Genomic DNA, 23,013 nt, shown 5'->3' on the forward strand with positions numbered 1-23,013 from the left:
TTTCCCAAACTGTCAGTTTAACTTACTTTTAACGAGTACAATGTTAATAAAACCAATGTAAATAAAGAGTCAAGTTGTAATAAGCCAGACTTTTCCTTCGATTGTTGCTCTTCCTGAAAAAGTATATTACAGCTTGAAGAATCTGAATAGTTAATTGCCTTTGCTTGCTAGTAAATCTTATTTGCAATAGTCTCCTATATATATGTTTGTCTACATGTGTGTTTTTATGTGTTCCCGTGCTTCAAGGTTTCTACATGTACATCGAGACATCAAGACCACGGAAGGAAGGCGACCAGGCACGGCTTGTAAGTCCGTTTTTCAACGTGGCGCCTAAAAACCCGTACGGTATCACCAACCCACCCGCCTACTGCTTCGGCTTCTTCTACCACATGTATGGAAAACACATAGGTAAGATACAATCCTCATATGCTTCATTGTCCTTAGTTTATAATAACAAACCTCCATATTGCTCTTGGAAGTCATGTGCCATATATCCACTGTGGAAAAGATTTATATTCATTGCTTAATAGGTCATGGATGATGAAGTATATAATTATCATTCATTTTTGGAAGAATCTGTCACTGTTCTGTGCTTTTGGTTGCTTAAGCAGCAAAAGCAACTTCAAGTGAAACTCAAATTGCTTTGGCAATTCACTGCTAAATGAAGGGGATGCATTCTTATCTGTGTGGAACAAAAAACACAGTCAATGAGGAAACACCACAACAAATTTTATTTACCAAAGAAAGTCCATAATCAAGCATCTGTTGGACATCACAGTGGCTTTGAGACATAAATTGAGAGATGATCTTCTTGAAATTGCTGTCCGCCACCTACGTGTTTCACAGTGGGGTTTTCTGTTCTCTCTTGTGAATGAGCATTTGTTTGTGAGACAAGAAACACAGTAGTCGCTTTGAGGAGAAAAAAAAGGGAAAATGGCAGCACTTTTTCCTGTAAGCAGTGAAATTTCAGTCGTCTCCAGAGAGTTTGCCCCTGTGGCGAGTGAAGAAGGGAGTTTTGTGCTTTCTTACTGAAATTTTGTGAGTGCAGCTGTCAGATGTCTCAGGCAAAAGATATCTCATTTTTGCAACAAACGCCTTTAGAGGTGTGTACACAAATCCTGGGCATTAGCTCTTACATTCCTCTCTGAATGTAGATAACAGCCTTGTGTGGACCATTTGAAGATAGCGGAGCCATTGAAGGAGCACCCTGTGGCCTGTGTCTGACTCTTAGGCTTCCTTCACCAGGGACCCAATCAGAAGACCACAAGCACTCAAGCTCTGAGTGCGTGCTGTTTGGTGTGTGTGTGTATGTGTGTGTGTTTGTGTGTGAGAGAGCATTTGGGAGTGGTGGGCAAGATTGGATCTCTAGCACAAAAACCATTTTGAAGGCTTCTAGTGGTGATTTCTCTGTCTCAGCTTCATCCTGTATCATTAGCTATTGCACAGCTTCATAAGGCAGGTGAGGGACACCAATGGCTGGGGTTGCAGGGGGTCGTTTTGGTATCTTGGGGGCTTGATGCTGCTACAGCATGAGCGCAGTTTGTCAAGACGATAAGCTGATATTGTGCACTCAGACATCGTTCAAACACACAGAACATTAATGTTAAAATCAATGCATTTCCAAAAAAATCAAACTTAAAATGTCTGTAACAGTTTTTATGGCCTTTAGCCTGTTTATAAGACCACAGAAGGAAGTGCTTATGTATGAATGTAGGAATTAAGAGATAATTACAACCTTTTTTAATTTGTCTCTGTCGATATGTCTCGCACAACCACGTCAGCATTTCAAGTGACCCCACATATGGCCCTGAGCCAAAGGTTTAGAAACTGTGGTCTGGTCTGACATCAATGCATCGATCCCCAGATATTCATGGCCCAGTTTAAGCTGTTCAAGCACCTCGCAAACCACTGCAGCTCTCACACTGGCCTCTACAGTTGTAACCATGCATGATGGGTCCTATCGTGACACAGCTGGAACAAGACAACCTCATTAGCACCAATGTGTCTTAGGTCACTGCACCATTATATGTCATTGTTTCATATTTTGCCCTGGTTATTATTTGTTATTGCTCAAGCCAACAGATGTCTCCCATTTTAACTATCAAAGGCACTTCTCATAGGAAACATATGTGTGTTGTGTTATGGACCATCATCTTTGACATTTGCGCCTTAAGAAAGCCAAGTGACTCTGTGGTCTTGGCAATCCTAAAAACGTCTGGCATTAGTGATCAAAGTCTGATAGATCTTGAAGCCCGTTTTTGGTGATCCGTTCACATGCAAAGCAAGCGTGGCGTTTTAGGCTGACACGCACAATGACGGGTTGCTGTCTGTGTCTGTCTTTTTGATACTTCCATAAGGAGTTGCCAAAGTTGGAAATTTTCAAACCCTAAACTGAAGGGTTTTAAAAAGGTAAATTACAAATGACACCAGACAAAGAGAGTGCACCACAAAAATATCCACTTAATTAAAAATATATTTTAGTCAACAAAAAGTAAATAAAAGGAATTTAAAGAATGTTTAACAAACAAACGATGAAAGAAAAAAGCACATTGATAGTGAATAAACCAAAGAGGTCATTCTTGTGCTTGTTAAACTTGACATTCAGTAAACTGTGAAATCACTAAAGGCTGGCAACTGCACTCCTCTCTGTTTTGATGACACGTTTACAGCGAGCATTTGGCTGCATTTACCTCAGTATTCTAGTGAGACATTTGTCATATCAGTGCCATCTCCTCCCTCCACCTGCTCCGCTTCCAGCTTCTGCCGGACCTGCTGCTCCCATCTCCAACCCACTTACTGTAGCGCTCTCTCTTTTCCTTCTCTCTTTCTCCGTTTGAGTTTGGCGCCTTATATATTCTTTATAAGCCACATTGTTTGTGCATCTTATGTCACTCCATTTTTTAAAATTCCCTTTGAAGTTTGTTTAATGAGTCACTGCACTATTGCATTATTAATATAAATAGTCCTAAAGATTAGTTTATTGAGTGTTTTTTTTTTCAGGTACAGCTGAACTGTAGTATGAATAAAAGTTTGGGAATTTTGTTACTTTATTAATAAGCATTTCTACAGTATGCTTTTTGAGCTTTGTCATTTCTCCTTGTTATTAAATTATCTGCACAGCCACATACAACGAGGGATAAGTGGAAAAATGTTTTTTTTTAATATAATTTAGATGAATCAACACTTTAACGGCATGTTGGCAGCAGGATCCCATAAGAGCTGAAATTTAGCCAGACTACTGTTCCGTTGCCCTCAGCGGAGAGGCCGAGTGGAAGTATCCAGGTGGGGGGGCCGGACCAAACATCTGGAGAGGTGGAGCAGAGGGAGGTGGAGAGAAAATAAGGATAGAGGGCGACTCAGCGGGGAGATGAGAGCTCCTCCGGCTCCCTGCCGAGGTTGAGTAGGCCGTGACATTTCCAATTTGCTCAAATTGATCGCCAGCCAGACCCTCTCTTCCTTGCCCTCCCCGTCTGTGGTGAAGCCCATGCCCAGGCTGTGGTGTGTTATGATGAATGGGCTAAATGTCAAGGACTTGAAACCCGGCTCAGATCCTCCATAGCTACGCTCCATTTAGTATTCTGCCTCTCCGGCCATGAAAGAAACTTGCCCCTTAGCTCAGGAATGTTGGTTTGTGATATACTGAAAGCACAAAAGTGAACTCTTATAACAAATGGTCCAAACAATGTATGTTCACATATACTTTTTTCGTTTTTAAACAGTTGAAAGAGTTTCGTGTTTAGAGCTGTGAGTCACAAAGCCAGCGCCGTCTTGCAATGCCAGGAGTTTGATGCTCTTTGGGACTGTGCTGTTTAGGTGAGTCACAGTCAACTTGTGGCAAGGCAGTGCTGAAGGCCAGAATCAGTCAATAAGGAGTCTCGCCTACACACTGATGAGAACAGTGGCACCGGCTCAAAGAAACTCCTCCGTAGTTAGCTAGCGGGGGGATACCTGCGACAAGGTCACGCTTAATTACTGAAGCGCACATCAAAGTTTGCCTTTGGAGGCCGTGTCGCATTTGTTTATAGGATTAAGTCTCCAGCAAAGCACACCAAGCAAGTCTGTTTTAAGCCTGACCTTCTGAGAAGCAATGGAGTCATCCTTTCATTAGCAAGGAGGGTGGTACTTCACCTCAACCCCTCCGCCCCCACCTCTCTTTTCTCTCCCACCACATAATTGTAAAATTCCAGGAGCTATTTCTCACTTTTCACCACGCTGACATCTTCTTCTTCTCAGATCTTTTTTAAATTTCACAGGTGTCTGCCACAGGTATTCCAAAGAACATACAGCATATGCCGTAGCTCAGGATGTGATGACACTGACATAACCACCTACATCGCAATGAGCAAAGGAAATGTAAGCCAGCCAGCTCAGCAAGAATCCCCCTACATCCAAAACACTTCAACGGAAGATGAAGCCGCAGGTCATGTTCAGTACAAGAGCTCATCTCTCACTAGGGAGATTGTGCTGTCGTGGGGGAAAGTGTGTACCATGCTGATGAGAGAATATGAACGGGGACATACAGTATAGCTTTCTCACTGAGATGTTTTTTCTAAGGGGGTTGTGCAGTAATGAGGCACCTTGCTGAGGCAAAGATGCATCAAAACTAAGGGTGCAGTCGTAGTCAATGCTCACCAGTCGTATCACTGCTAAGGTGCTGCTTTTCATAGTTTGTGGAATTCACTTGACTTCAGAGCGGTGGTCCCACTGAGCTGAGAGAACGCTTCTCAATAGTGTCAATGTTAACCCGATTTGGGTATTTGGATGCTGCTTTCTCTCTCTCTCTCTCTGTCTCTCTCTGTCTCTCTCTGTCTCTCTCTCTCTCCCTGCATGGTGAATAAAAAAAACACACAACACAATCGGTATGTTTGGAGAGGAGGGTAAAGTGCTTGCACTCTGTGTCATCATCTGACAGTTTTATATCAAAGCCCAGGGCCAGGCAAGAGGTCTGGGGAGTCTTCAATTCAGGCCTGGTATATAGTCTATTCTGTCTCAATAAGAGCTAGTATTTCTGTGTTATTGTAAGGGTTATAGGAATTCAGTTGAAATGGATCTGTCATATTACGTTTTCAAATTTAGAGTTGGCTTCAGCAGTGAATTCCTGGTAGTTTCTCCCGCGCAGCTTCACAGGAAATCCAGGTGAGATGAAATGAAGCTGGACTGGGCAGAAATAGTTTAAAAGTAATGATAAATGAGTCCTCCACAGAGGAATTATTTACACTCACCAAAAATTCTCATCACACCTTGCCCATTAGTGGTAATTAATTTGGATTATTATGAGCTAAAGAATAATTTATCTTGGCTTGCAGACCCTCAACTTAATAAATGTATCAATTCACATAACCCTGAGTTTAACCTTTGCCACTTCTTGGCTCTGCCCCGAATGCAGAAGAATACATAAATTTGAAATGCAGAGACAGAGATGAATATTAAGCTTAAAATGTTTAAAAGTCTAGACCCAAATTCAGCTGCTAGACTCAAATTGGAATTCACTATGAAGTCTATCTACTGTATAAGGGCGGTTGTGTGGTATCTTACATCAATTGTTAAGTTGTTCTGTAAGCACAAGCGAGATGGATGCAAGTTTGAAAATGACAGAGAGAAGGAGAGACAGAGAATAAGAAGGCCCACAAGAGAAGGAATGGGCGAGCATAAAAACAATACAAAACTTAACTTTATTTGGTTGGTATTTCATTCTGGGTACTTTACTTAAAAAATAAATAAATACAGATAGACCTCTCAGCAGCAGATGGTGTCCTCACACAGATTTCACATATTGCTGATGACTAAAAGGTGGTGATGACTTAGTGTTTACCGTGTGTACCATTGACCTACTTTTGTTAAATGTTAGTATTTTGTTGTTGGCAACAGGGAGGAATAAGAAAAAAATGCACCAAGTTCAAAGTAATTCCCACGAAAATAGCCTATAAAATTACTATCATTCAGGTTTATCTGCCTTGCAGCCTGGTAGCAAATGTTCATGCCTCAGCACTGGTCCACAGCCCTGAAATTGAGAACCACTATACTCTCTCCCCTTCACACAGGGACTCTAAACGCCTTCCTAAAGCAGAAGGGCCAGACAACCTCCGAGGGTCCCGTGTGGACACTAAATGGTAACCAAGGTGACCGCTGGAAGCAAGCCAAAGTATGCATCCATCCAACATCATCCTTCCAGGTAGGACCAAAAAAAAAAAAAAAAAAAAAAAACCCTAATCAATTCAATACGCAGCAGCAATCCCCTTGTTGCCCTCTATTTTCCTCTCTGTCTGTGTTTGTATGGTGAAGTATTAGTTTCCTTGGGGGCTGCATATTGATGTAGCACTTCACAAGCCTTGATATTAAGCAAAGAAATGGATGGGATCCATAGACATTGTTTGCAATTGAGAAAGCAATATCACTCACGCTTTGCCATCAGGAAGCCCAGTCTTTGTGAGTAGCGAATATAGAACCGCAATATTCTCCATCATTTTTACGGCTGCAGTTGTGGAAAGTAATTATAGTTTCGACTGCACTTCTTTTTTGTTTGTTCCCACTCTCACTTCGAACTGTTTTAACTCCACAAGCATTCTTATCTTTAAATTTTGTGATATTAAAAACAGAAATAAACACTTGGCCACCTGCTGCTATTTTTCATAAGGAGCAATTTAACAAAATTTTACGCCATGTACCTACTTTTGTATTTTGTCTTTCAGTAGTGCTAATTCCTTGTTTTTGTGGTCCCATTGAGCCTGAATATATAATAAAACAAACTTGTTTTTCACTCTCTAGGTGATACTCGAAGGTATCCGGGGACCAGGCATCGAGGGAGACATCGCCATTGATGACGTCACACTGGAGGAAGGGGAGTGTCGAGACCCACCGCCCAGTAAGTACCGCCGCATTTACACACCTTCCTCTGTCCCCCTTTATCTGAGCTCCAGGTTAGTACTCTCGCTCTACCTCGCTGGACGTGGTCGAGATTTACGAGAGGGTATCTAATCTTGGACAGCTGCCAGTATTGAACAGCCATCTCGCTCAATGATTGCCATAGCAACAGTGTTGTAATCACAGGAACAATAGCCGAGCGCTACGCCGGTGAACGCTGGCTGAGTGGAGCACTGTAATTGCACCGTAGGAACAAACAGAAGGTAAAAACAGAAAACAGGACAGAAAATGGCCTGCAAATGACAAGGTGATATTGGTTGGCAGACAAACACTGTTCCTTTGATTTAATTCCTGTTATTTATTGTCAGAGGGGCATTATTCCTACACACTTCTCAAAGGTAGATATCCCTTTAACAGTCCATAGATAAATCAGAGCAGTCTATTTTCATCTCTCATGGCATTGATGGAAAATAACCAGACGTCTGCATGAGAATCAGAGTCAGTGATCTTGGTTTGCAAGATGCATTCTTTTTATTACAGCAGGATAATTATTATTATTATTATAATTATTTTAGTTATTTTTCATTTGGCTCCATTATGATTCAAAGCCACAACATTAATTCACTTGGAGTTATAGGAGTGGTCACCCAGGCTGAGGACAGAGTAATGTTATGAATTATGCAATTCAATCTCACATGATGAATCTTACATGACTTTATGTGATGTAAGAGGGCAAAATTGAGAAATATCTCATGAGGTCTGATCGGAGATGACTTCTGACTGATGGTGTTACTCGAGAAGAATGGTTCAGAGTAGCTGTTTCAGGATCTGCTCACACAGGTTAGTTCTGCCTTAAAGGAATAGTTTGACATTTTGGAAGATGCAGTCGTTCACTTTCTTGCCAAGAGACAAGAGGATTGATACCACTCTCACATACATATGTCCATAAAATATGAAACTGGAGCCAGGAGACGATTAGCATAGCGTAGCATAGAGACTGGAAACAAGAGGAAACAGCTCCTCTGAAACTTATGAATTAACACTTTATGTCTTGATTGTTTTATCCATACAAAAACTGAAGTGTGGCTTTACAGGAAGCCAAGCTAGCTGTTTCTCCCTGTTTCCAAGCTAAGCTAAGCTAAGCTAAGCTAAGCTAACCATACCTTCTCCTGACTGTAGATTCATATTTAATGGGCAGATATGAGAGTGGTATCATGTGGTAACTCCCAGCAAGAAAGCAAAACATTCCCAAAATGTCAAACTGTTCCTTTAAACACACTTCTTGGCTCATAAAATGTCCATTTGTTCTGTTTTTGTGTCGGGGAAACAGTATATAATGACAATAGCTCACATTGTATCTGGTTTTTTTTTTCCTTTTTAGATCTCAGCTCCAAGGTTCCATCCACATCCTCCCATATATGGCTGCTATGCATCACCTTGGTGATGACCCTCCTGGAAGGTCAGAGGTGACCCTTCTCTCCGTCATCTCAGAGGCGCAAATTCAGACCCACCGTCTGTGAGCTATACCCTCGGCATCCAATCACCAAAGATTCATGCATCCTGAAAGCAGCGGGGGTCCCCTGATGGACCACGACGGAGGGACGGAAATTAACGAAAGAGAGAAAAAAATTGTGATAAAAAAGTTACACAAAAAGTAATAAAGAAGATGCGCTAATTTTTTAAAGAGACCTCTTTTACAGAACAACACTCCTCGGCGCAGGACTTGGGACGTCTTTACGAGCACAAAGACAGGTGGGCGATGAATAAGCCTGGACTTTGGCGAAAGAGTTCACAAGCGTCGAGGCAGGACAGTTTGTAAAGCACAAGAACAATTTTATGAAGTTATGAAAATATCTTTGAAAGGCGGCGGAATATAGACACTGCTGACTTTTTGAAGAGCAACAGGAAAGGAAATAACATTTCCCTGCTTACATGGAATCAGACCTTTCTCTGTGTATCTTTATCTTCATTTTCTTGCACCAGATGCCAATCACCGACACTTGTTTTTCACTCTAGCCCAGCCTCACGTCACACCTTGGCATTTCTTTATCTGCTTGGTGCTGTACTGTAGAAAAACAAGGACTCTGGCAACATTTAGTTCTGTCTGCTTACTCCCCTGTAGCTGCCTATGTATCTTTTAACACTGTGCTCACGAGTCCAAGTGGCCAACCGATGGTATGGTGGCAGAACAATAAACGCAGAAGAATCAGCGAAGGTGTAGACAGCCGGACTTGAGGGCGGAGAGAAGCTCGAGCAGTAGGACACGGAGCTGAAATGAGAGGGAGAGGTGGAAAGAGAGGAGAGAGGAGAGGGGATGTGAGGAACAGGCAGAGAGTAGAGAGCGGGTCCGATAAGTGAGGCCTGACTCGAATATTCAGTCAGAGGTCCGCCTGTGGAACAGAAGCCACTTTACTTTCTGCCATGAAACAAAGTGCCTTCAGATTACAAAACCGAATCGTGAGTCTGGGTGTTAATCAACATCGAACACATCTCTGTTCATGTTTCCTCTGATGGGCTATTTTCTACATGTTTCTTTTGCCCCACAAGTGCTGATGGGAGGGCGTGCTTGTTCAGAGGGAGTATGGGGTTGTGCTACACCCGGATTTAACTCCTGATGGGACAGTTGCCTGTGTGTGTGTGTGTGTGTGTGTGTGTGCGTGCGCGTGTGTGTGTTTGTGTGTGTGCATGCGCCTAAGCCTATGCCTATGCCTACGCGTAGTTCAATGTGAGGGCAGCCAACCAGGCAGAGCTGGTAGAACCTGAGCACAGGTTTGGAAACAAATGGGATTTAAAAAAAAAACAAAAAAACAGCGGCAACAGTGAAAGTGAGGCTCTGGATCTTTTTTTTTTTTTTTTTTTTTTTCAAAAAGACAGTAAGATCATACAGAAGGATAAAGACACTTCGTTGAATGAATACCCCACTCTCTCTTCCCATAATTCTCTATCCCTGCGGGCGAGCATTTTTTAACAAAAGAAAAGAACAACTACTGAATAAAACACTTGCGTTGTACAGGGAGGAGGAGAGAAGGAACTTTGGGACTGCAGGCTCTTCATTAGGGTGATACGCCTCGTCCCTGTCCTCCACCATTTATATGGAACAATATGAGAATAAAAGATAATAATGACCATAATAATAGTCATGATATTTTATTACTCTAGCGAGAATGTTTCTCTGCTTTTACACAAACTGTGAAGATTGACTGTGGAAGATCTACCTGAGACCATAACCTTAACCAGCGGGGTTTTTAAAAAATGTATTGTAAAAAAGAGAAAACAAGAAAATGAAAAATTCCGTTCATTGTTGGTTATGACAAATGTTTTGAGGACTTGTGTCTTGTTTCTTATATTTTCTGTTGAAGATGACTTAACTTCCTTTCTCTTCTTGTTGTCTCCCTTGCATTGCTGAAGTATCAAAGCTGATGGAAGCATTAAGAAGTAAAACCAATTTGGTAACTGTATAACTTGTAAATGTTAAAGAAGCTCTATTCAAAGGTTTATGATAAATGTTTTATGTTGGAGTACAGGAAGCACAACATACAGTTTAAGGTCTCAACATATAAAATCCATTTTATATTTCTCTGCACATACGTGACCTACTCCCGCAAATTCAGGCTTGTTGACACTCTGAATTAAGTCCATGTTTAACAGCAAGTTGACTATTTTCTTCCTGTTACATTCATATTTATAGTGCAACCAGAACACTAAAGAACATAAAGGGAACTCAGTCAAGAGTATTAATGAATGGATGCCGACTGGGTAAATAGTTGGATTTGGTGTTGTGGTTGTTCAGCATGTAGCCTCTTCAGTGGAAGCCTGGGTTGGTCGGGAGTGAGTCGTGTACATGTGCGAGCTTAAAGCTGTGTACAATAGGTGTGATAAGAAACTGATACATGTAAAGACCATAAATATGCTAAGCAAAACAGAGCAGAATGATGAGCATTTCAGGGCATCCTTACAATATCATTATGGTCTGTATGATGTTATTACAGAGAAATAATCACAGGTATTATCTGCTATCCATATCAGTTTTTCTTTAAAGATGATTCATTTTATGTGTTTTTATTTCCTTAAGGCCCAGATCACAATGAATGTATGCAGTTCTGGGGGAAGTTGTTTTCTTACAGTCTTACTAGATGTAACGTTTTACTAAAACAAAATGTTTTTGTGTGCTTTTGATGATGAGAACTTTCAGACTTTCATAGGTTGTTTTGGACACATAAAGAACATGAAATTTGTCTGACGTTGACACAGACTTTGACACGGTTTCCAAAAATATAAGCGCAGATACAATATCCATTAGCTAGTCGCTATCCTCCTGTGGTATAGTAGGTAATGAAAAGTGCCAAAGTGCCCCATGTAGTCGTCACTGTTACTAATTATGGATATGAGTTTCTTAAGATATTTTGGTAACTGTTCCTTTTACAGCCAACCTGAGCGTCTGGTCAGGTAATGACAAGAATAGAAAATCAGCATGTAATAGTAAATACACCTGTAAGTACATGAATGAATGCAAATTACATCCGGATTTACATGAATGAACACCTTTGGTATCACGTTGGTATTTCTGTCAAAGATTTAAATGGTTTGACATTTTAGAAAATACACTAAATTGCTTTCTAGCAGAGAGTTAGATAAGAAGATTGATGCCACTCTCATATCTTTACAGTAAATATTAAGTTAGGAGTTAGCTTAGCTTAGCATAAAAACTAGAAACGGAGAAACAGCTAGCCTGGCTCTGTCCAAAGGGAATAACATCTGCTTACCAACACCTTTAAAGCTCACAAATTAACCTGTTATATCTCTTTTGTTTAATCTTTAGAAAAACCGAAGTGTAAAAACATCAAGTTGCATTTTTACAGGATGCATTTCACCGTGAGGTTGCCAGGCAAACATCACAGACTTCAGGAAGTCACTGCTCCCAGCCAAAAACACAAATAAAATCCCAACTATAATAACTATATAATGGTATACGGATTTTGTTAACTTTGGACAGAACCAGGCTAGCTGTTTCCTCCTCTTTCCAGTCTTTATGCTAAGCTAAGCTAACCCGCCACTGGCTGTAGCCTTATATTTACAAGATAGATATGAGAGTGATCTTCTCATCTAACTTTCAGCAAGAAAGCATAATATTTTTCAAAATGTCAGTCTGTTGCTTAAAAATAAAAACCTAAGTTTAAAAGTATACAAAACTCCCTCTGTATCATCCCTGTCAGTCACCACACAGTATTTATTTTTTTGTGTGTATGTTGGAATTACACCCAACTTTATCCTTGCAAAAACCATGACAGACTTTATTTTCTCCCAGTTTCATGGTATTTATTATTAAATCCTGGATACATTCATACATATCTGCAAAAACTTTCATCTGTGTTAAGATAATGTTATCTAGTTTTCCCAAAGCTGTGGCTCAAATTGGACAGAAAAAGGAATAATTGTTTGTTTCAATGGTATTGCAGCTCTCACCACATCCTTGATTTCCATTTCTGTGCAATCCACACACCCAGTTTCAGCCTCTGCCCTTTGTGTGCGTGAGGGATGGGAGCCTGGTGAGAAGCATACACTCAGCTCTCCTCTATTTATTGATAAAAGCCCTCTAAGCTACTTCAAAGTACAGTTGTAGGGGATTAACAGTTTTTGAATATGTAAACAGGCTTACGTGTCAGTTGTTACGGACTTTATTTTGATGATGAGAGGCATCTGCGGCTGCGGAAGGGTATGAAGTGCTCAAAAACTAACAAGGAAAAATGAGTTTGAGACGTTTCAAGCTTCTGATGTCGGTTTAGTTTTGAGGCCGGAGCTGAATGTGTCCACATTGTCCACATATTGCCAGACACAGTACTGTGCTGAGCCCGGGCCTGAGGCATTTTGTGTGCGGGGTTATTCCCACTGGCACCTATCAGATGTTTCTCACAGCAGTTTGATGATCATGCTGGAGTTGAACTGCCAGTTGTATGCCATACATTTTAATAGTGAGAGTATTACAAATATAAAATAACAGTACCTTTTCTCTTTTTGGTACATGGCAATCTATTCAATTCTGTAATTATAAACATTCTCAGGTCAACATCAAACTTAGAGGTCTTTTTTATTTTAGATTGTCTGAACTAAGGCACTTAAGCTTATAGGCTTGAGAATTATAAATAAGGTGTTTGGCTCAGTTGTATTGCATTGCATTACATTGCAATGGAAATTGCCTTTTCACTCTGTAACACTGCTGAGAGCAGATGACACAAGTCGAATATTTTTGCATGGAAGAAGGCAATAGCCATTTGGTAGGTGGGTGTAGGGGTGCAGTACAGCAGTACACAGACAGAAATGGTGTTTTCTTTTTAGAATGCTCCTTAATATTTTTGCGTAAGATAAATTGCATATATTGGTCTTAATTGAATTTAAAAGGAAAAATTAGCTACAATAAGGCTGGTTTTACTGTGCAGTTTCAACTAAGATTCTCTACACATCTGTTATTCTTTGGGCTTTGAGAAATATATGAATGAATTATGCAGTTGTGCATGAATGTACCCAGTGATTAATACCATTAAAGTGGAGGTACTGTAGCATTTAGGGATGTGGTCTGTCAGAGTTTGTGCAGGCTCTTGCTGCAGATTGAACATAATTGCAGCAACATGCAGTATGTCGAAACAATTTCCCAGGTTCTTTGGTAAATTTGATTAAAACTATCCATGTGAGTAGAACCATGACCAGTTGCTGTGTAAGAAAATGTAATTTATAACAAAGTATTGCCTTAATACCTAGAAAGTGCATACTTTTAATATTATAAACTACAAGTGGGAAAGATCTTGCTAAGAAAGTGAAGTCATGTAAGGCAGTTCCCAACTATAATATGGTTATTTGAAAAGTGTAATTTTCACATGTTATCTATTTGGTTTCAACTACCTGGTAATTTGTTATGCTTAAAACTTATTGAACTGGCTGATACCTAGTACTTCGAGGGTCTCTAAAGGAACCAGTGCCAACATTTCTTTCTGACTGGAAATGTTCCCATTTTCTGTTTAACCTAAGAAGGGCTCTGTCACATTGTGCCATTCATTGCACTATTTTAGCTCCACAAATAACAATTCAGTTCCACTAGTGCAATATAATTGCAGCTGGTAGCCCCAATTATCACTACACACACCAAGCTTACTTGGTATTGATTCAGCAAAGACAATTGGTGCCAAGACAGGGGGAGAGCATTGTGGTTAGGCGCAACCAGCACTGACAGAATTGGCAGTCCTCGTGATTATTGGCAGTCAGAAAAGTGTTTATATGACGGGTTGTAATAGGAGCAAAATGTCTGCCATATTAAACCTGAAACACTACCACTGTGTTGAATATCTTTAGGAGTAAAATTGCCATCTTAATGCGGTCTTTCACTTCCACACAGTCTCAACAAGAGGCTGACTGCAGTCTCACTAAATAACTGAAAATTTTACTCTGCCACAAAAGAGATGTTGCTATTTGATGCAGGGCTGCTCAGTATGACAACTTTACCCGCCTCCCCAACCCCCCACCCCACCCCCACTCGTGCAGAGACCCCTGGAAATAGTGACAATTGATGCTGTAATATCAAATATGGTGAGAAAGCTGTGTTTCAGTGATGTTATTTATCTTGTTCTGTGCCAACACCCTGTAATGATGACCTATCACTCTTCTCTGTTTTGTGCTCTATATTTATATACAATCAGGCTTCTTTTTCACTGTATTTCTTTGGATTTATCACCCATTTTTTGTGCCATACCTGCAACTAATGAAAAAATAAAGAAAAGGAATATTTTATGTGCTGTGTCAAATACATGGTGTTTTAGATTTGATATTGTATAAAGAGTAGAATATAATAGAACAGAATGTCCCATATTATGTGCTTACTGCTTAATCACAAATCCTCTTGTTTCTGTGGCTTGCCTGTACTTGACACCTCTGTCCCCACAGTTTGTCAAAGGGAAAGCCAGGTTATTCCCGCAGCGACCACCTGTCTCCCACTCAAAGGGCTGGAAACAAAAGCTTTTGTGTTGTGCAAATTGTTCTTTTGACAGCACTCCCCAGTTTGTGGTTCTTCTTAGGAGCTAGCATGCTCGCTTTCCTCTCTTCTACTCGAGAGTTGAGAGCATGTGAGTGATTGTGGCAAGAAAAGGACATCTGAGGGAAAGACAGAGGAATAACAATGGAGTGCGGAAGGGACTTGAAAGTCATCCAAAGGTTAGCCAGCAGGGGCCTGCTGAGTGAGAAAAGCTTATAAAGTGGCAGCCTGAGCAGAGGCTACTGTACACAGTCTGAAATGACTTCTCTTTGTATTTTTCTCCTGGGCAGTCCACCTCTATAGTGTGCTAAACATACAAGAAAAACTACTTTTTTATTTTGAAATAAACACAATGTTAGAAAAATGGTAAGTTACAGACTTACAGTATACAGTATAATAAATGATGATGGACAGATAGATGAATTTAAAGGAGCGTTTCAACATTTTTCTAGCTGTTTCCCCCTGCTTCCACTCTTATGCTAAGCTAAACTAGTGGATTGACATGTCTTTTGTGTGCTCGAAGTATGGAGTTAGAGCCATGAGGCGATTAGCTAGCCATAGCTGAAAGCAGAGAGAAACAGATACTGTAGCTCACGGGAACAGCAAGTTCAAAACTACACCCCATAACACCTCTAAAGCACTAATTAACACTTTGTATCTTGTTTGTTTAATTGGTAAACAAAAAGAAATGGAAACTATCATCATTTCTGGGGTTTTTTTTTACAGGGATTTATGTGTTGTATTTCTTAGCAAATAACAGCCGGGCAAATGACTTCCTCGTCGTTTAGTCACCGTGAGGTTGGGTGAATAAAACTGTACCTTACACAATGCCACAAACTGTTGCTTTTACATTTCTGTTTGTGCATGGATAACACATTCAAGATACAAGTTATTTAGACAGTGAGTTTTCGAGGTGATTGTAGGCATATTTCTGAACTTTGAGGAGAGTCAGGCTAGCCACTAAATGCCTCCCAGCTTTAGCTAAAAAGAAATAAAACAACAATTTGAGACACACATTTATCTTCTTTCTTGCCAAGAGTTAGCTGAGAGGATTGATATCACTGTCAGATGGAGAGTGGTATAAATCTCACCTAACTCTTTGTAAGAAGCGAACGCATATTCCCAAAAATGTCTGCTATTTTTTAAAAGACAATGGGCCTCATTCACTAATATGCGCATAGAAATCATCTTACTTTGCACACAAAATAAGTGCACACGCAAAATTACTGTTGGATTCATGTCACGTGTGAATCAGAATCATTTTAAATTGACAGGTGTGTGCCCGCTATTGGTAATTAGCATACTACCATTTCTCTATGTAAGGGAAGCTCTGTTGGAGTGATGCAGCAGTGGAGAGAGCTGTCACTCATTGCAAAGAGGGCCATGATTGAAAAAATGTATAAAAACTTTACAGCTAGTAAAATGCAAACAGTAGTTTCAGAAGTAGAAGCCAGACTGTTTGGAGCCCAATTGTGAATCCTGTCTACAGCCTGCATACCTGTTGCACCACTAACATGCGGTATGTCTGTAACAAAATAAAAAGTTGGTAAATGTGTCAATCTGTAGAATGGTTAACCAGCTGCATATATCACGGCCAAATCTGATGCTGTCACATTCCAGTATGGAAACTCTGATATATAAGCTATTGTCATCTAAAAGTGGGAACAGGACAATTTTAATCTATTAATCATTTCATTATATTTATGATGATGATTCATGGATTACAACGTCTGAGCCATTCATTTTATATTTAGTAAATAAATTGTGTATTATTAACAATTTCACACTTTTAAGTGTTGTATATATAGACCCACACATTTTTTTAATAACTATGGTTCTAATATACTGTTTACATTGAATAAATATTGACTATATCATTTTTCAAGACCGTAGGTTGTTTATGATTTGTGTGTACACATGAAGGCAGTTCTACATTTGTTCACAGAGTAAGAACAAATTCAGTTAAAAACATATTGATGTATCCCGGATTTGTGCTTAAAACATTTGTACGCATGGTTTAAGCACAGATTTGCTCATGATTGTGCTCATTTCAAAAGGTTTTTGAAATACTGGACTGTATTCTGTTGTTCATAAATTACATCACAAATACAGTAATGCTTGTCAGATTGATCTGTTTACTCTGTTTTGGCTTTTTCCACAACAGGGTCTTAGTGTTGGGGCTGATAGCTACCCTCCTCTATATAGTGAATTTTTCCAGAAATGGAGGAATCTGCCAGTTGTGTTGTTTTTTTAGCCTTGTACCCCGATGGAAAAGCAGGAGAGTGTTATTGTTTTATGGGATGCAAATTTTGTCATCAGTCTCCCTTTAGCCGCAGGTCTTTCCTAAGGCTGCCCACTGATTTAAAGTGAGCTACGGCTGTGTGTGTGTGGGCGCACATATGTGAACATGAGTGTGTGCTGCAACCTCACACAACAAAACATTGAGTTGTCTCAAAAACATTTTGCAGTGACAATGTGTTTTCCCCCTGCAGTGCTATTGTGGGAATTTGTAGCTCTATGATGGGCAATCACATAACATATGATACACAACATATGATGTTGTCTTCTGCAGCTCTCACCTTTATTTCCCAATTCGTTTTGCCCTGCATGGTAAGATAAACGGTTATATAAGCTTCTTCACCGCTATCCATGTGGTGATCTTTTTGTGTGTGTGTGTGTAGATTCATGAAAAAAACAACAACATCAACACTATATTATGGAGTTTGTTTCATTACACTGACGATTACTTTTAAGGGAGCGGCTGGTAGTAACTGGAGCACATTTATTCTAAAGGCTGTTGAGTACACAATCCAAACGTTCCTGCAAACAAGGCGCTAAAAGTAATTTTACAGTGTTTTAAAGGCACTCTAAAGTTTGGTTGTGGCCTTTATGATCTTGTTTTATCCGGCGTGCCCTCTGTGGAGCGTGACAAGCCTCCTTTTTGTCCGGATAATAAGTTAGTCCCATAAAAAATTTAGATTGTTTCTGCGGCTGATAACCCCTGGTAGCATTTGGCCTTTAAAATCCCGAGCACTTTCAATTACCCTGCTGCATGTCCCATTCGTCCACTCCCTTATCGTCTCTTTCCTCTGTTTCAGCCAGCCAGAGGTTGCCCTGTAGATCCGCATTAGAATGCGCACCTGGTATTTCACCCACTGAACAATGCCATTTTACATTACATTCTATTCCCTTTTCTCCTTGCCATGCAGTGCAGCAGCGGTTTGTTTACAGGGCCACCACTGCTTTCTGGACGGAGAGGAAAATGTCATGGAATGCTAATGGTCTGCTAATGCTCCTCTGACAGGCCTCACCACGTCACTCAAACAATATCTATTCAGTTATGCTGGGTTTGTCAAAGTCACCCAGGCAAACATGAGATGACCACGTCTGTGCCCGGTGCAGTGTTGACACATTATCAATATAAATTTTTTTTTAAAAAAACAAAAACCTCCTCATCTATTCGCCATCAATACGTGTTATGCTTAAACTAATTTGTATTTAGCAGAGATGATTAAACTAGATTGCTTGTGAGGAAAAAAAAACACTTTTTTTTTCAATAAGAGAACTAAAAGAGCCACACCACTGGGATTTTATTTAATTTATTAGCTGGGAGACTCTTTGTTGCCTCAGTGCATCTTTTTCCAACTTATTAACACCAAGTTATTGTTTTTAAATAAGATTCAAAAGTTTGCACATAAGACCAAAATAATCTGAAAACAATACATCCAGTCAGTAAGTATGAGTACAAGCAGAGAAAACAGTCCACGAGGCATTTGCTTTGTTGTTTACTTCATCACCTGCATCTCGAATACGAAAACGTCTACAGTAACTTAGCAATTAGCAATTCTTCCATTATGAGCAGGGATTTGCCTCTCCACATACATATGAGCGCCTCTCACTCAACTCATGGCTTTGAGACATCTCCTTGTCCTCTCTTGGATGTTGCATAAATTAATCCCTCTCATGTGCTGCCATCTGAGCCATGTTGATGCAAAACTTCAGGCTGAATAATTTATCTGTCTGCCCTTTGGAAGCCAGTGCTCGCACCGGGTGCCACCACGCATAACTAGGAGTTCTCATCACAGACCTGAGCCCGCTGGCATCCGCTCAGACATCTGTGTCGTGTGATAAGAGCGCACATCATGGGAGGAAGACATCAGATCTTGTTTGAATTGTGGCCACTGATAGAAATACAAAAGGAGAAGCAAACACCGTCAAATCAGCACAGTGGTCACCTTTTGCACATGTGCACTGCGCTGTTGTTGCACTTTTGCTTGGTCTCTAAGGGAATTACTGCCACTGTACTGCAGTATTGAATTCTGCATTGCTAATGCAGGACAGATTCAGTGCAGGAATACTTTCACAGAGCACGCTGCTTCATTGTTTCTGTTTCATGCTTCCAGGTGATTAAACAATAGATGAGGAGATTTTGAACTTCTTGTAAATCTCAGCTGATTTTCTGCCTAATTCAGTTATGATGACAATGAATCACAGCATGCCACACAACTCTTATATTTCTTTATTGTAATACTGTCTCATATGTAAGATGGATTACCTCCTGCAGTGGTTTTACATGTAGTTCCCTCATGGTACATCATGACCTGCTTCTGCAGAACAGAAAGTTTCTCCAACTAAGAATTGGCAAGCACTTTCCTTTAGATGAGACGAGAAATAATCTGTTAACTCCTGTTCAAACTTCATTTTATGTTGTTGACTCTAGCGAGTCAATCTAATAAGACTGTCTAATTCTGCTTCTCTCAAGTAAATATTCCCGTCAGCATTTGTTAGCATTTGTCATTTCTTTTGCTCTCAATGTATAGCTTCCTTGCTAAATGGTTGAGCAGTGAATTGATAAGGCATAAGAATAAATACAATGTCACTTCGTTTTACCACTCCATGTCCATCACGTTCACAGTATTTTTTTCTGGATCATTTCTCTAAGAGCTAATTGACAAAATGTGATTTCATAAGCTTTGTTTACTGGTAGGCTATGAGTATAATGCTTATGAGCTAGCTAGATAATGATTACTGCTCCTGTGCATATCAAGTAGGTGATTCATTTGCTCAATGTGAATTGTGTGTTTATTCAAGCAGCGTCTGCGGGTGTGAGGACGCAGGCTTTTCATTACTGTTAAAGTTGCTGATACAGATCAGAAGAACATAAATCTGGTCACATATATCGTCTATGTCAGCGAGGAAATATCTGAACCTTAAACTGGTTGGATTGCCTCAACTCCGCTGTGCTACAGTCTGCCATCTCAGTCAGTGAGTTAACATCATGAGTAACATTGCAGGCAAGGTTGTTCATCATGTGTGAGTGAGCCCCACCCAGGCCCTTACCCGCCCACCAGATGAGCTGTTCGCTCTCTTGTTCTGATGGAGTGCGGAGAGTGGAGGGCAGTCATCAGATCTGTTTTGCATCACCCCACGGGACAGAATAGGCATGATGACACGTGTGACCTTTGGATCATCTATCAGCGCTGACGTCTTTCTCATAGAATAAAAAATGTTGCATTAGCACAAATGACCTTTTCTCATCACCGCGTCCTGATTACACAATGCCACTAGGATCCACCCCTACTGCTCCCTCATCTCACCGCTCATATGAGCAGTCACGCTATTAAATACAACCCCAAGAATTCTAATTTCAAGTGACTTCAAATGCCCTGCTTGAAGCGGTGCATCAAGTGGCCTCAAATTTCATATGGAGAGAAAAAAGGAGGTGATTTTTTTTTTTCTTTCAATTCTATGCGTCACCAGTGTTTGAAAGAGTGCAAGCTGTGAAGGTACCGAGGGATGACTCATTTCGCAGAACGATGAAGTAACATGCCCTTTAAACAAAAGTAGGTCATGCAACATGAAACAGAACGTGAAACTGATTTTCAATTTACAGTTCTTGAGTCAGCATGAAAACAAGTGACACAAACAGCTATATGTGTAAAAAGTAAATAAAAACTGTGTAACAAGTGTCACTCGATGAAAACCTAAATATAGGCAGGTATTGTTTTATGTGACCTATGACCTAAAGAAAGCTGAACTATGAAGTTATATGTAGTTTAAGTCATCATGATCAGTTAAAACTGACTAAGTAAACCAATATATTCTCAGAATGGACTTTAACTTTTGAGTAACTTTGTATATTTACTGTATCTCTGTTTTTCTGTATCCGAAGAAAAGAAAAAGCAGTAGTCATAACTATCAGGAATTATTTAATCAATATTGTGTAATGATTAATGAATTCACTGCTAGTTGTCCTAATTCATCACTATTGTAGGTCTTGTTTCTTTTTATTTCATTTTTAAAAAAATGAAATGTAGATGAAGAGTAGAAGAAATACACATTTTACAAGTTTTACAAGTATTTTAATATATAACTGACATAAAACACAGCCATACAACTTCACATGCAAACACTAACACATGACCAAAAAGACAAAGAGATTGTACGTGAAATTTCAGTAATAGTAACATAAATGCAAAGCCCAACAAATATAGAAGAAAGAAGAAGAAAGTGATCAAAGTAATTAAAAAAATAACAAAAACTGTCATTGTGGATATTGGCTATGTTACTTGATTTATATTTATCAAGGATATAAATGATGTTGCAGAGTCTGGTCATGTAAGGTTATTAAAACACACTATGGTGGTTGTATGTGTCTGTCAAAAATATCAATAAAAAAACAAACAAAAAAACTATTTTTTGTTCTATATGGACATAAATTTGAGCTTTACAAGGGCACGGCACGTACATGTAGAAGATGAGTGTATCTTGCTAAACTTGAAATAATTCTACCCTCAAAAAACTGAAAATTTCTGGTGACTCTCATCTTCAACAGTGACTCAAAATGTATTACAATTTCAAACAAGATGGGAATAATTTTAAAAGAAATGTACCCACAGGGAAAATAATTTTAAGAAGTATCTGTTTGTGCCATTTTCAAAGTGATTCCACTCCTGTCAGACGAGCCTGTTAAAATGCCAGTGTAAAAAATGTAAGTGCTGAAATTGGACAAGTATTTAAATCTCCAATCCATAAATTTCATCTCCTCTTTTCATCTGCACTCACCATTTGTGGCTTTGATGTCACAGAAGTGTCCTTTGAAGGACAGGACACAGTTGTAGAGTACCACTCAGCATGAAGACGACAAGTTAGATTAAGCAATTATCTCCTTCAGTGTTTGCATCTGCCAAAAAACAGACAGACAGACAGACAGACAGACAGACAGATAGATGTAATTCTTGTGAAAATCCTCCATCTATCTGGGACAAGATACCTTCCAGTGCTCACATTTCACCGGGTGGCTGAGCCCCCCCATCTGTATATGAGTTGGCTCAAAATCATTTGGAAAATGTACCATTGCCAAGTCTTTGACAAGTTCTGCTGATCCCTGGTTCCGCTTTACAGTTTGTGGTTCTTCGATTCCTCAACAAAATCCGCCCCACAGCGTCGTAAACTAGTTTTTACCCCGACAAATATTTATCAAGCTGGTCAAATGGATTTGAAATCTGTCCTCAAAACCAGGGATTGTCATCTGACACGTCATTTGTTTTGTTTTGGCCATAATGGCACCATTTAATTCACTGCAGATCCAGCGGTTTCATTTTGTCATGTCTTGGGGAGAACATGGCAGCCACCCTGTGCCAGCTTTTCTCCCGGAGGACTAAAACTTCTGCTGGATGAAGAAAAAGTATCTCAGCATTCAGGGCTGCAGTCATACCTCAGCCTGTTATATGACCACATTTCTTTGCAGCACTGATATGGTGTTTAATATCTCTCAAAACCTGCACTAAATCACCCTTTTTCAGTTTTCACAATAGAATAAAGGTTTCACAAATCTGAAACTGTGTTTTAATGAGTCTCTGGAGTCTCCTTGGTGATCTAGTCTAGATTTGACAAGTCTAAGTACAGTGGTTTTTGATCTAGACCTGGTCTAATGTGGTCTGGATGGATAATTATTAGTGAAATCCCCCTTTTTTCTGTTTTCATAAGCAAAATAAAGGTTTCACAAATCTGAAAGTGGTTTAAACAGTGTTAAGATTTTGCTACGATGTCTAATGCTTTTTCATAAGTCTAAGTGGTAAAAAAACAGAGAATCAGCTGCTAAATATTATTTATGTTTCCCCTTGTTTTCTCAG

The 23,013-nt window shown here is 39.8% G+C and overlaps 1 protein-coding gene across 4 annotated transcripts in view; it reads left to right on the plus strand.

Annotated features, from left to right (window-relative positions):
* The window catches only part of LOC122999857 (MAM domain-containing glycosylphosphatidylinositol anchor protein 2-like), a 180,978-nt gene extending 171,248 nt beyond the window's left edge, over positions 1–9,730 (plus strand). For all 4 annotated transcript variants that reach the window (XM_044377173.1, XM_044377174.1, XM_044377175.1 and 1 more), the window contains 4 exons: positions 247–408; positions 6,042–6,172; positions 6,766–6,862; positions 8,243–9,730. In XM_044377173.1, coding sequence (XP_044233108.1) covers positions 247–408; positions 6,042–6,172; positions 6,766–6,862; positions 8,243–8,331 — 479 coding nt within the window. In that variant the 3' untranslated portion in view covers positions 8,332–9,730. The remainder of the gene's footprint in view (positions 1–246; positions 409–6,041; positions 6,173–6,765; positions 6,863–8,242) is intronic.
* Positions 9,731–23,013: the final 13,283 nt, after the last annotated feature.

The sequence above is a fragment of the Thunnus albacares genome, chromosome 16 (assembly GCF_914725855.1).
Source record: "Thunnus albacares chromosome 16, fThuAlb1.1, whole genome shotgun sequence".
Classification (NCBI taxonomy): domain Eukaryota; kingdom Metazoa; phylum Chordata; class Actinopteri; order Scombriformes; family Scombridae; genus Thunnus; species Thunnus albacares.